Raw genomic sequence first — 12,910 nt, 5'->3', positions numbered from 1 at the left:
TATTTGTCATATTTCAGGAACTATGCTAAGTACCCCTAAGTTCTATGATATATATGCCACTATAATCCTCAAAGAAAAAAGAGTGGTCCAGAGAGATTAAGTAATTTAGTCAAGTTTCAATGGCTAATAAAGTGGTAGAAGTAGAATTTGAGCCAGGCACTGGTGGCTCATGCTTGTAACCCTAGCTATTCAAGAGGCTGAAATCTGAGGATCACAATTTGAAGCCAGCCCAGACAAAAGTCTATGAGATTTTCATCTCCAATCAACCAGCAAAAAAAGCTGTGGCTCAAGTGGTAGAGTGCTAGCCTTGAGTAGAAAAAGCTGAAGGACATGTACAGACCCTGAGTTCAAGCCCAAGGACAGGTACCAAAAAAAACAAAAACAAACAAGTAGCATTTGAACCCCGCTCTGTAACTCCAAAGCCCAGTTTCTTGTTTAGTCATTTCTACAAGCCAAGATAAAGCCTCTTGGAGAGACAAGCAGAAGAAGCAACTGAACCTCCAGAGGAGAACAAATTTACATAAAACCAGCGTGGGGACAGCCCAGGGGCCATACCTAAAAATATCATTAATAGTTGATATTGTCAAGCCCAGAAGCTCCACTTTTTCCCTGTCTTCTACCCCTTATAGCAGCAGACTAGTTGTCTCTCAAAATATCCTACACACACAAAAAAAGAAAATATCCTACACAAGATGCCCAGCCCAGGACTCACCCAAATCTGCAGCTTCACTCGCTTCTCATGGCGGTATACTGTCTTCACCTTAAAGTCGATGCCCACAGTGCTGACAAAGGCAGGGGTGAAGGTATCATCAGCATAGCGGAAGAGGAAGGAGGTCTTGCCAACACTGCTGTTACCAATGATGAGCAGTTTGAACATATAGTCAAAATTCTGGTCAGAGGCATCTTTGATTCCAGTTTTACTATCGGTCACTGAGGCCATCTGCAAAAGAGATCTCTATGGTCATTCCAGAACATACTTCCAGGATGACTTTGAGTCACTAATATTCTCATGGCCACCTGACATTTACACACTTACTCCCCACATCAACATCACAGAGAAAATATATGCCACTCAGAATCACCCTACCACTGCACCAGCCACAAATGTTGCTTAGGATTGGGGTGGAATCTAGGTCCTCCCACTCATTTCCTCAACAAATATTTGCGGAACACATTGCTCTGGTGCAAGCCCTGAGTTGATCATGAAAGTACAAATATGAATCAGACATAAGTATCTATCAAGAATAAAAGAACAGGGAAGCAAAAGTAATAAAATAGAAGGCAAATGATGAGACAGGGAGGCCCTGGTTAGAAGAAGCTTCTAACCCACCTTGAAAACACGGTTTTCAAGGAAAATCTCCTGTAGGAAGAAGAGCTATCATTCCCCGTTTTAGAAATTTTCATGAGGCCTGGCACTGATGGCTCCTGACTATAAACTGTAATCCTACCTACTCAGGAGGCTGAGATCTGAGGATCCCAGTTCTAAGCCAGCCAGTGAAGACTAATTTAAGAAGTTTTTATCTCCAACAAACCATCAAAAAGCTGGAAGTAGAAGTGTGGCTTGTGGGGTAGGGCATCAGCATTGAGAGAAAAAGCTAACAGAAAGCACCCAAGCTCTGAGTTCAAGCCCTGGTACCACACGCACATACACAAACAACAACAACAAAACCCCAAACAACTTCTGTGGCTGTCCATAGCTCTAAAGATCAAGCCCAAACCATCCAGGTTAACAGAGAGCTAATACACCAAAGAACCAATTCTCTAAGCTCTTTTCCTCACCAACATGTGCTACTTTTTTTTTCTTTTTCTGGGGGGGGGAGTGGGGGGGGGAGTTGTGGGGCTTGAACACTGAGCCTGGGCAGTGTCTCTGAGCTCTTCAGCTCAAGGCGCTATATCACTTGAGCCATAGCACCACTTCTGATTTTCTGGTGGTTAATTGGAGACAAGAGTCTCACGGACATTCCTGCTGGGGCTAGCTTTGAACCATGATCCTCAGATCTCCGCCTCCTGAGTAGGTAGGATTACAGGCATGAGCCCTTGGCTCCCAGCATACATGTGTTACTTTTATATAAAATATTTATATCGAATATCAACTTTTTCAAATTTATATCAAATTATTATTTATTCCAAATATGCTGTACTATTTTGTTTTTGTTCTTTATATATGTATTTCCTCTGCCTACATGCTATTCCCACTTCCAAATAAACTCCTATTCATCCTTTTAGGTCCAGGTCAAGTGCATCTTTCTTCCCTGTGCATGCACACCTAATGGTACATTCCCAGAACACTCAAATGGCACTTGTGTCATTTCAGAGCTGTTTACTATTCTGCCTCCTCTTTTACACTGAGCAGCTGGGACTTAATGCACTCCATTTCTGCATGCCTGGCTTCTAGCACAAATCCAAGTGCATAATAACACTCAGGAAATGTGTACTGAATTAATGAAAGTCACTTCATCACTCTGGACCCCCAATCTCCACAACTGGAATGTGGAGCTGATGTACTTCATTTCTGTAGTTAGATCTTATTCAACTGTCCTCTCTTGCAGTGAGACTCCATTATTTGCATCTATTTGACAATGGATTAACTGCTTCCCCTTCTGGAGTCAGGGAAGTTTGAACCAAGAAAACCTGCCAACACTGGACCCAGGGCATATTTTCCATAAGCATTTATCAGGCATTTTCTATGTATTAGACTACTGATGTAAATGCCATATTACTAGTTTTCATTTCTAAAATAATATAGCTAGTGTTACACTCTAGATAATATACCTAATTTTACACTCTTAGAAGAATTTTGAAGTAACACACGTAACATGATAACCAAAGGCCAAGTTACTGGTCCTCGCTTTCCCAATAATTCAATATATGAATTAGGACAAATCACTGAAGTTTAAGTTTCCTCATCTGATGCCACTACATACTTCATGAGGCTGCTGTGAATTTTAACTAAAAGAATGATTATGTATGTGCTTCTTTCACTGTGCTGAAAAAAAATACACTTGTACATGTGTAAAATTGGCTATGCTACCCTGAATGTGAGAGTGGGGAATGACGGCTCCCATTCCTGCTGTGATCAGCCCCTCTTCATTTTATAAGTAAGAAAAAAATGAAGCTTCACAAACAGCAAGGATTTGCACACAAGTCAGTTCAGGACTAGAATTTCTGTGATCTAATGTCTCCCAGATTTGACCAGTTTTAGGATAAGTAAAGAAGAATTCCCAATAGAGCACCTAGTTACCACACTGTACTTGCCTTAGTATACAGTCAACAGCTGCTTATGAGGACACAACATGGCTTTCCTGGTAGGTGGTGTGAAAACAGGGACACGCAGAGAGAGGAGAAGGGTTAAGATGGAAACACTCTAGGGGTTCTTCAGGGGGAGGAGGGGTAACAGACATCTGGAAGAGAGGAAAAAAGCATCCCAGCAGGCAGTCGCCTGAGGCAGATCTGAGCAGACTGGTCACTGCACAGTGGTGCGTGCAGAACTGCATTTGTAAGATAAGCATCGATCAAATCTTCCCTCTCTTTTGTGACAGCCGCATAAAATGATAAAGCTGGGTAGCTCACTGTGCCCATGAGGAGAAATACAGATGAATGCGCAAGAACCATCTGGGAAGTCATCCCTAGTTCCAGGCTGAGGAAAGGAAAGAAATGGCCCCTCACAGGGTTGCTGTGAAAAAAATTTTTAAAAAACCTTTATATCTCAAAGGGGGCAGAAATAAGCACCTGAGGAAGAAGCAATCTTCAGCTAGGAAAAAGAGCCTTAAAACCTAGCAAGAAAAGATGAACATAGATGTACTTCAAAGGTTAAGGGCAAGATTGAATGCAAGAGACTTGAATGCAAGAGACTTGAATCCTGGCTCGTTTCTTAATGTGTATGTAATCACAGGCAAATCCTACCGTTGGCTTCAGTCTCCTCATCTATGAAATGAGTGAATAAAATGGCTTCCTGTGCCATTGGCTCACACCTGTAATCCTAGCTATTCAGGAGGATGAGATCTGAGGATCACAGCTCAAAGCCAGTTTGGATAGGAAACTCTATGAGGTTCTTATCTCCAATTAACCACCAGAAAATCAGAAGTGGTGCTGTGGCTCAAGTGGTAGAATGCTTGCCTTGAGCTGAAAAGCTCAGGGACATCACCAGGCCCAGAGTTCAAGCCCTATGACCGACACCCCCCACCACCACCACCAAAGCCCCGCCAAAAAAAAAAAAAATGGCTTGCTAGAAAAACTGTTAAAATCAGTGGTTGAGAGAGTGCTTTATAAACCTCTTCAATTTTACTTTTGCCTATATGCTTCATGTTTTTTATTAGAAAGTCATTCTGAGTAATGGAAATAATTTAGGGTTCCAAATCAAACAAACCAGATTCAGTTTCCAGCCCTATGGTTTATTAGCTATGAGACCGGGACAAAACATAAAATGACTAAGACACAGTTTCCTCCTTGGTAAAACAATCATTGTTAGAAAGATTGTAAGTCATGTAAGTAATGTATTTAGCATGGTATATGGAATATAGCAGAGACTCAATAAATGAAACTGTCCTCTTTCAAGGAGTATTTCTCAGAGGGATAAGGAGGGAGTGGGGCAAATGTGGACTTTACTTTGCAATATGCCCTTCCTCTAAAAGTCCTACTTTAACTAATTTTACATTTCATCTTTCTTTAAATGATTCCACACTACCAACCCACTACTACCAGCCAAGCCCAGCACTCCTCACTGTTTTCCCAAGACTCATAGAACCACAGAAATAGTATCATAATAGCTACCATCTACTGAGCACCTATGAAATGTATCCTGCTAGTTGCTTTGGAAACATTTGGTCCTAAACACAAGGAAGACTTGGTAAAAGCCATTTTGTTCCTTCTTCAGATTGGAAGTAGACATGAGTGCAACTAATAACAACATGGAGGCACACCTACATAAAAGCATCAGTAACATCTATTTTGCAGGGTTTTACACAGCTGCGCACCTACTATGTGCCAGGCCTTGTGTCTACTCTGGAAAGATGAAGTGGAATCCTAATGGGCTCCAAGCTTAAAGGGGAAACCATGCTGGGTGCCAGGGGCTCATGCCTATAAATTCTATCTACTCAGGAAGATGAGATCTGAAGATTGAGGTACAAAGCCAGCCAGAGCCGGGAAATCCATGAGATACGTATCTCCAATTAATCACCAAAAAAAAAAGCCAAAAGTAGAGCTGTGGCTCAAGTGGTAGAGTACTAGAGCCTTGGGCTAAAAAGCTCAGAAACAGTGCGTAGGCCCTGAGTTCAAGCTCCATGATGGGCACACACACACACACACACACACACACACACACACACACACAAAGAAAACAATGTAAACATTCTATATTACTGGTTTCCTTTATCACAATCCTTAAGAAACTAGAGATTTACTTTTTGGACTGGAGATTCTTTTAGATTGTTGTCTTTCTTCATATTGTTTCCTCTGATGGAAACACACTGACTCCACAACTAGCTAAATTCTCATTGCCAAGCACCACCACTGTCAGACCCACCTGCCTTCCCATATCACCTCTCTTCTGGGCTTCCTACCACTACAGACAGTGCCTTTCACCACTTCCACTGTCTTCCTCTTTTTATGGGCCCAAAACAGGTGTGCATCCACCTGCGCATACACACATCCATTCCTTTTACAGTCATCCATCCCTTTCCATCTGGATCCTAGAAAAAGGGGATGGAGAAGCACACCTTTATTAGCTTTCAGAAACTGCCACTCTATCCTCCCCCAAATCCCTTCCATCTTGAGCATCTAAAGCAGAGTCCACCTGAGGATGAATTTTCCAGTCCACTGTTCTCTTCTTGGTGATCCAGATGGTGGTATAATTGGGTCCAGTCCCCGCTCCTCCTCCCTCAGACTCTGGAGAAGCCAGAGTCTAGTGTTCACTCTGACCCCCATGTTGTCTTCCCTCACCCCCCCCCACACACATACACACACTTCACACCCTCACACACATCACACTCCATACTTGACCTCATCCTCAACCTGACCCAGCTTCGAACTCTCCAAGTTCAAGGTTGCTCCACTTTGAGCCACCAGACCTTGCTCTAGTCCAGTACCTCCTCCCCATCCTGACCAGAACCTAGGTGTCACCTGTCCACAACCAGAGCCACTGCCCTTCCTCTGTCCCTTCCCAGCTCTCCCTCCTTATTTTCTACACTGGCCCCTCCAAGCCCCTCCCCTCGCCCTCCAACGCACCCAGACTCCTTCCCAGGCACCAGCTGCTCTCTGCCCCGCACGCTCTCCTCTCCGTTCCACAGCGGTCCACACTCGCGTCCCCGCCGCCCTCCCTGGACCCTTTCCCCGACCAGACGGCCCCCTCCTGCCCCGCGCCCTTCACCTCTCAGCACCTCGCTCCTCTCGGCTCGAAAGACCCCTTCCGACCCAGCCCCCACCCGAGGCTCCGCGCCTCCACGCCCCCCCTCGCCTTCGCCCCCCTTAATCCTCCCGGCACCCCCTTCCCCGCCCTGGCCGCCTGGCACCCCTTCCCAGCGACCCCTCCCTGCCTCCGGCGCCGCTCTTGTTACCCCCAGCCCTGGCACCGCTTTCTTGCTCCTGCTTGGGCTGCACCCCAAGCTCTTCGGAGCTCCCTCAGCGGACCCCCCACACACACACACCTTCCGGGGAGACGCCCCCAGCCCAGGCCACGCTCCCTCCGCCGCGGGGTTCCTCCCTAGAGGGCGCCCCCAACCCCTGCTCCGGTCCCCTCGGCTGCCGGGCGCCGCCTCGCAACCCTCACAGGCGGGAGGGCGAGCGGGGGCCGGGGCCGCGCCCCTTACCTCGGACTCCGAGTGCAGGACTGCGGGGCTCGCTCGCCGAGGGGTCGCACCTGGCGGCGGGAGAACGCTGCCGGCTTCGGGGATCCGGGCGAGGAGGGGTGCAGCGGAGCGGGGGCGGGTCGGGTCCGCACCTCAGGCGACCGCGGGCTAAAGCTAAGGCTCCCGCTGGATTCGGCTCCCGCGGCGACCAGGCCCCGCCCAGGCCCCGCCTGTGGGCGGAGCCCTGCGGGACACGCCCCCTCCGGCTGCAGGCAAGTGCCAGGAATGAATCCATGGTACTTTGGGAACCACCACTCACCCCATATTTGGGTGATTGTTGTAACTTCCCTTAATCCTTGCCCCCAGGTACCATAGTGGGTGATGGGTGTGCTTTGACGATATTGTAGATGATGATGGGTACAGAGCTTTGCCATTTCCAAAGTGCTTCACTGTGGGTTACATGGCTCCATTCACACACACACACACACACACACACACACACACACACACACACACACACACACACACACACACACACACACACAGCCCAGGGAGGAAAGCAGAACCTGGATGGCTGACCACAGTTGGAAACTATGCCAGAAACTTAAGCATTATCCTCTACACTGGGCATCCTTTCACGCCCCACATCCCATTGGTAATAAACACCACCCACACATGTCCTTTCCTTTCTGTCTCCACCGTCCTTATCCTGGGTCAGGTCTCATCACTTCCAGAAATGCAACAGACAGAGGCAACAGCTTCTTTATTTCTGCTTCGATAATCCATCCTATATGCCTTTCAAATGTCATCAACTTTGCCAAAAACAAAACAAACACTTGCAATATTTCCATTACCAGCAGTTGAGGAAAGGTTTCCAATAGGAATGGGAACATGTTCTTGCTGGAAAAATCCCAGCTCTTCCAAGGGTAGTAGGTATAAGAGATAATTAGCACATGGGGCTGTGAAGGTGGCTCAGTGGTAGAGCGCTTGCCTTGCATGCATGAGGCCCTGGGTTCCATTCCTCAGCACCACATAAGCAAAAACGAAAAAAGCCGGAAGTGACGCTGTGGCTCAAGTGGTAGAGCGCTAGCCTTGAGCTGAAGAGCTGAGGGACAGCACCTGAGTTCAGGCCCCATGACCGGAACCCCCCCAAAAAGAGGTAACTAGCACCCCCACATTCAAATCCTGGTGTAGATTTTATTGCAGCCTTCCTGAGGTCACAGAAGCCAGCTGAGAATTTTAGTCTAGAGTTCTTATCCTTCCCTACTATCTTCTATCCCAAATCTTAGCAATCTAACTCAGATAACCAAAGTAACGGTTTCCCAAGTTCCATTATAACCTTGTCTGAGATTCCCTCTAGCTTAGGAAACTACCAAGATAGTCTCTCTGCTTGCCCAGGCACTCTTTCAGCTTCATATTTTTTACACTATTTAGAGCTTCTCATCAGTACTTTCATTCCCATTCCCATTGCCCTTCCCCAGCACAGAGGATAGAGGTTCTATTCTTTGCATTTTCTGAATACTCAGATTACTTCTTTCCCTTTATTGAAACCTTATAGTCCTCCAGGACACTGCTTCTCCCTTGTATCCCTCTTCCAGAAGGCTTCGTCATTTTCCACACCCTACACAACACCAGGGGGTGATGGCATTGCCACTTCCACCCGTGTATAAAAATTCCTTCTCCTTTGTTTGCCAGCCATACTCTCCCATATCCCCACTACTGTGGACCAATAATTACTCCTTTTTTTATTTGCCAGTCCTGGGGCTTGAATGCAGGGCCTGGGCACTATCCCTGAGCTGCTTTTGCTCAAGGCTAGCACTCTACCACTTGAGCCATAGCACCACTTCTAGCTGTTTCTGTTTATGTGGTATTGAGAAATGGAACCCAGGGTTTCATGCATGCTAGGCAAGCACTCTACCACTAAGCCACATTCCCAGCCCCTAATTGCTCCTTTTGCATTAAGGATTTCAACCCCTGGGTCATGGTCATCTTCACTAACCCCTGTCCTGTCATCTTCCTGATACCTTCAGTAGCCATGGGGTTTCCTGGCTCTTCAGTTTTTGGTCCCCTCTTCACATGACCTTGGCCTCCCTCCTATAGTCACACTTGAAACTCATTTATTTATTTATTTATTTATTTATTTATTCATTTTGTTGGTCATGGGGCTTGAACTCTGGGCCTGAGCGCTGTCCCTCAGCTTTTCAGCTCAAGGTTAGCACTCTACCACTTGAGCCACAATGCCACTTTTGGTTTTCTGGTGGTTAATTGGAGACAAGTTTCTCACAGACTTTCCTGCCAGAGCTAGCTTTGAATCCTGACTGTCAGATCTCAGCCTCCTAAGTAGCTAGGATTACAGATGTGAGTCACTAGCTGCTGACACACTTGAAACTCTTAATCCCCACTACTAGAACTTCTGTAATCTCAAAGTCAAACTTGCTATACTGAACAAGCCCTGGTTTTCTCATTTTAATATGGGTGAATTGGTTAATGGCTATCCATTCTTCCCAGGAATAATAAGATAACATATAAAACCATGATTGTAAAGTTTTGAAGGGATGAGAACAGATGGTACTGCTTTTAAGTGGCCTTGAGTCTTCTGAATGCTTTCCTCTTTAAAGAAGAAGGGGTAAGGGCTTGTGATCTGATCACACAGTCCTGGTTTTCAATTGGCATTTCATCACTTACTTGCTGTATGATCTTAGATCAATTACCTCTTTCTTTTCCTCTCCACCACATGAACCCCTTCCTTATTTGTAGGAAGAGCAACAACAAGAGCTACCTTCCAGAGTTTTTATAAAGATCAAATGAAGGGCTGGGAAGGTGGCTCAGTGGTAGAGCGCTTGCCTTGCAAGCCTGAGGCCCTGGGTTCGATTCCTCAGCACCATATAAGCAAAAAGAAAAAAGCCGGAAGTGGCGCTGTGGCTCAAGTGGTAGAGCGCTAGCCTTGAGCTGAAGAGCTGAGGGACAGGGCCCAGGCCCAGAGTTCAGGCCCCACAACCGGACCCAAAAAAAAAAAAATAATAATAATAAAGATCAAATGAAAAAGTGGAAAGCACTTGATAGCATGTCAGGCACGTGGTAAGCATTCAATAAATACAAATCATGGTCATTATTATAATAGAAAATGCTACTTTCCATTACCTTGCTCATGTAACTATAACCCCTCTGTACAGTATTTTCACAATCAAAACTTATTTAAAAAAAAAAAAAAAGAAAATGCTACTTTCAACCAAAATTGCCCTCTAAGAAGGACAGCTCCTAATGCACAGAAGGTCCTTCTGCCCTGCTCAAGCCTATTGAATGTGAAATGAATATGGAATGTGGGAAGGGGGAAGCACCAAATTGCTCTGTTTAAAATATTTTAAAAAGGGGCTGAAAAGGTAGCTCAGTGGTAGAGTGCTTGCCTTGAATGCATGAGGCCTTGGGTTCGATTCCTCAGCACCACATAAGCAGAAAAAGCCCAAAGTGGCACTGTGGCTTAAGTGGTAGAGAGCTAGCTACCCTTGAACTGAAGAGCTGAGGATCAGCGCCCAGGCCCAGAATTCAGGCCCCATGACTGACCAAAATAAACAAACAAATAAATAAATAAATAGGAAAAAGAAAAGAACTTGAAATTCACTTGGCAAAATGGGAGAAATAGTAAAGAGAGAGGAGATTCCAGGCAGCAGTGGCTCAGACCTGTAATCTTAGCTACTCAGAAAGCTGAGATCTGGGGATCATGGTTCAAAGCCAGCCTGGGCAGAAAAGTCCATGACACTCTCATCACCAATTAACCAACAGAAAACCAGAAGTGGTGCTATGGCTCAAGTTGTAGAGTGCTAGCCTTGAGCTTAAGAGTTGAGGGACAGCGCCCAGGACCAGAGTTCAGGTCCCATGACTGACAAAAAAAAAAAAAAAAAAAAAAAAAAAAGAAAGAAATGATGCACAGAACTTTGAAATTACAAGTGTTATGCAATGTGAAAACTGAGGTTCAAGCCCATTACATTTCGCTATTAAGGAGGCAGAAAGGTTATGTTTGACATTTGGGTTATACCATTTGTGTTTCTCTATTTATTACCGGGTGATTATCACAGGGTAAAACAAACCAAATCAAATTATTTCACTGTCGTATAGTTCCAAAGTACCCAAGTGAAAATGTAAAGAAACACAAAATGCTATCTTTCGTCTTAAATCAGATGGATGCCAATGGCTTACATCTGAAATCCTGGTTACTCAGGAGGCTGAGATCTGAGGATTGTGGTTTGAAGCCAGCCCAGCCAGGAAAGTCCATGAGACTTTTGTTTTGTTTTGTTTTTTTGTTTGTTTTTTTGTTTTTAGTTGGTCATGGAGCCTGAACTCTGGGCCTGGGCGCTGTCCTTCAGCTCTTCAGCTCAAGTCTAGCACTCTACCACTTGAGCCACAGCGCCACTTCTGGCTTTTTTTGCTTAGTGGTGCTGAGGAATCGAACCCAGGGCCTCATGTACACAAGGCAAGCACTCTACCACTGAGCCACCTTCCCAGCCCTCCATGAGACTTTTAACTCCAACTAAGCACCAAAAAAGCTGAAAGCACTAATTTTAAGCAAAAAAAAAAAAAAAAAAAAAAAAAAAAAAAAAAGGCAGCTCAGGGATAGCACCCAGGGACAGGGAAGGGAAAGAAAGGAAGGAAGGAAAGAAGGAAGGAAGGAGGAAAATAAGAGGGAGAAGGAACTAATGGGAGGTCTTTAGGTCACTGGGGCCTCTGACCCCTTCCTCTCTCTGGTTACTGGTCAAAAAGTAAGTGGTTTTGCTATACCACACTCTCCTGCTATAATATATGGAATGAGGCCAATTGACCATGGATCACAACCTCCAAACCGGATAAGCTAAAATATCTTTATAATTTAGTTATCTCAAGTATTTGTTCTGATAATAGAAAACTGATTAATATAGACCTACTAATACATAGGGTTGTCTCTGACTCCCAAAGAGTTCAGACTCTAGTATTGTATACAAAGCTACAAGATCACAACTCTGAGCTCCAAAAAAGCCAAGTTCATACTCCTACCTAATACATTACTTCCTGGGCCATTCTTTGAGGGCATTCAGGGATATTTTTTAAAATAAATAGGTACATTAATATTTACAATATTTTTCATATCCACCATCATATAGCTTTCACAAAAAAAAAAAAAACACCTGTGAAGCATGGGCTGAATCATGCCATCTTAGATGTGAGCAAGTATTAACTTCTCTGGTTGCTTACCTATTGTAAGCATAGACATCTAAGACTTAAATCATCCATATTGATGCATTTGGCAAGAACATTCTCACTTGAGACAGGTCAACAGGGAAAAGCCTGAGATGTTAGGTCTGGTCCAATGCTAGGTTCTAGGACAGAGACTTGAGACTTAAATGCAAGGAGAAGCACCCAAAACAAATGGATCAGTACAAGCAAAGGTCCAAAAATAGGCGGGGATGTGAAGTTCCAAAAGAATGTTAAATTTTTGGAAGCACAAGTGTACCAGTAGCTGGTAAGGAGTGAGGCAGAGGTAAGCCAGAGTCCTAGTGAGCTGGGAGCCATGCTAAGGATGAGGGAGCTAAGCTGGGTGCTGGTGGCTCGCCCTTGTAATCCTGGCTACTTAGGAGACTGAGATCTGAGGAACATGGTTCAAAGGCAGCCCAGCAGGAAAGTCCATGACACTCTAATCTCCAACTAACCATCAGAAAACTGGAAGTGGCACTGTGGCTCAAGTGATAGAGTGCTTGCCTTGAGCTGAACGGCTCAGAAACAGTGCCCAGGCCCAGAGTTCAAGCTCCATGACTGACATAAAAAAAAAAAAGATACCCAGGGCTGGGATACCAGAGTAGAGGTTGGTGAGGTAATCCCAAAAAAAGATTGTAAGACCAAAGCTAGAAATTGCAGTGAGGTGTTAGATTTTGTGATTGATTGGATGTGAATGAGGAGAAAGGAATTATAGCAATTTAGAAGAGTTTTCTGACTTGGGTGGTATTCCACATGAGAAAAGAAGAAACAGTCATGACAGCAGTAGGGTCCAGCAGAAGGGGACAAGAGCCTAGTGATAAAGGCAGCAACTGCTCTGGAAATGATTATTCACAATTATCTTCATTGATTTTACTCAGATTTAATCAAACCCACCAGCATCTCAG

The 12,910-nt window shown here is 45.0% G+C and overlaps 1 protein-coding gene across 1 annotated transcript in view; it reads right to left on the bottom strand.

The window, feature by feature from the left end:
* The window catches only part of Rab3b (RAB3B, member RAS oncogene family), a 62,706-nt gene extending 55,744 nt beyond the window's left edge, over positions 1-6,962 (bottom strand). Inside the window, exons 1-2 of the mRNA XM_069987237.1 lie at positions 6,804-6,962; positions 713-940 (exon numbers count right to left, since the gene is read on the bottom strand). Of these exons, the coding sequence (XP_069843338.1) occupies positions 713-940 (228 nt within the window). The 5' untranslated portion in view covers positions 6,804-6,962. The remainder of the gene's footprint in view (positions 1-712; positions 941-6,803) is intronic.
* Positions 6,963-12,910: the final 5,948 nt, after the last annotated feature.

The sequence above is a fragment of the Dipodomys merriami genome, unplaced genomic scaffold (assembly GCF_024711535.1).
Source record: "Dipodomys merriami isolate MVZ:Mamm:240054 unplaced genomic scaffold, mDipMer1.0.p SCAF_34, whole genome shotgun sequence".
NCBI classification, from domain to species: domain Eukaryota; kingdom Metazoa; phylum Chordata; class Mammalia; order Rodentia; family Heteromyidae; genus Dipodomys; species Dipodomys merriami.
The sequence above is the reverse complement of the archived record's forward strand: the minus strand, read 5'-3'. Positions and strand labels throughout refer to the sequence as shown.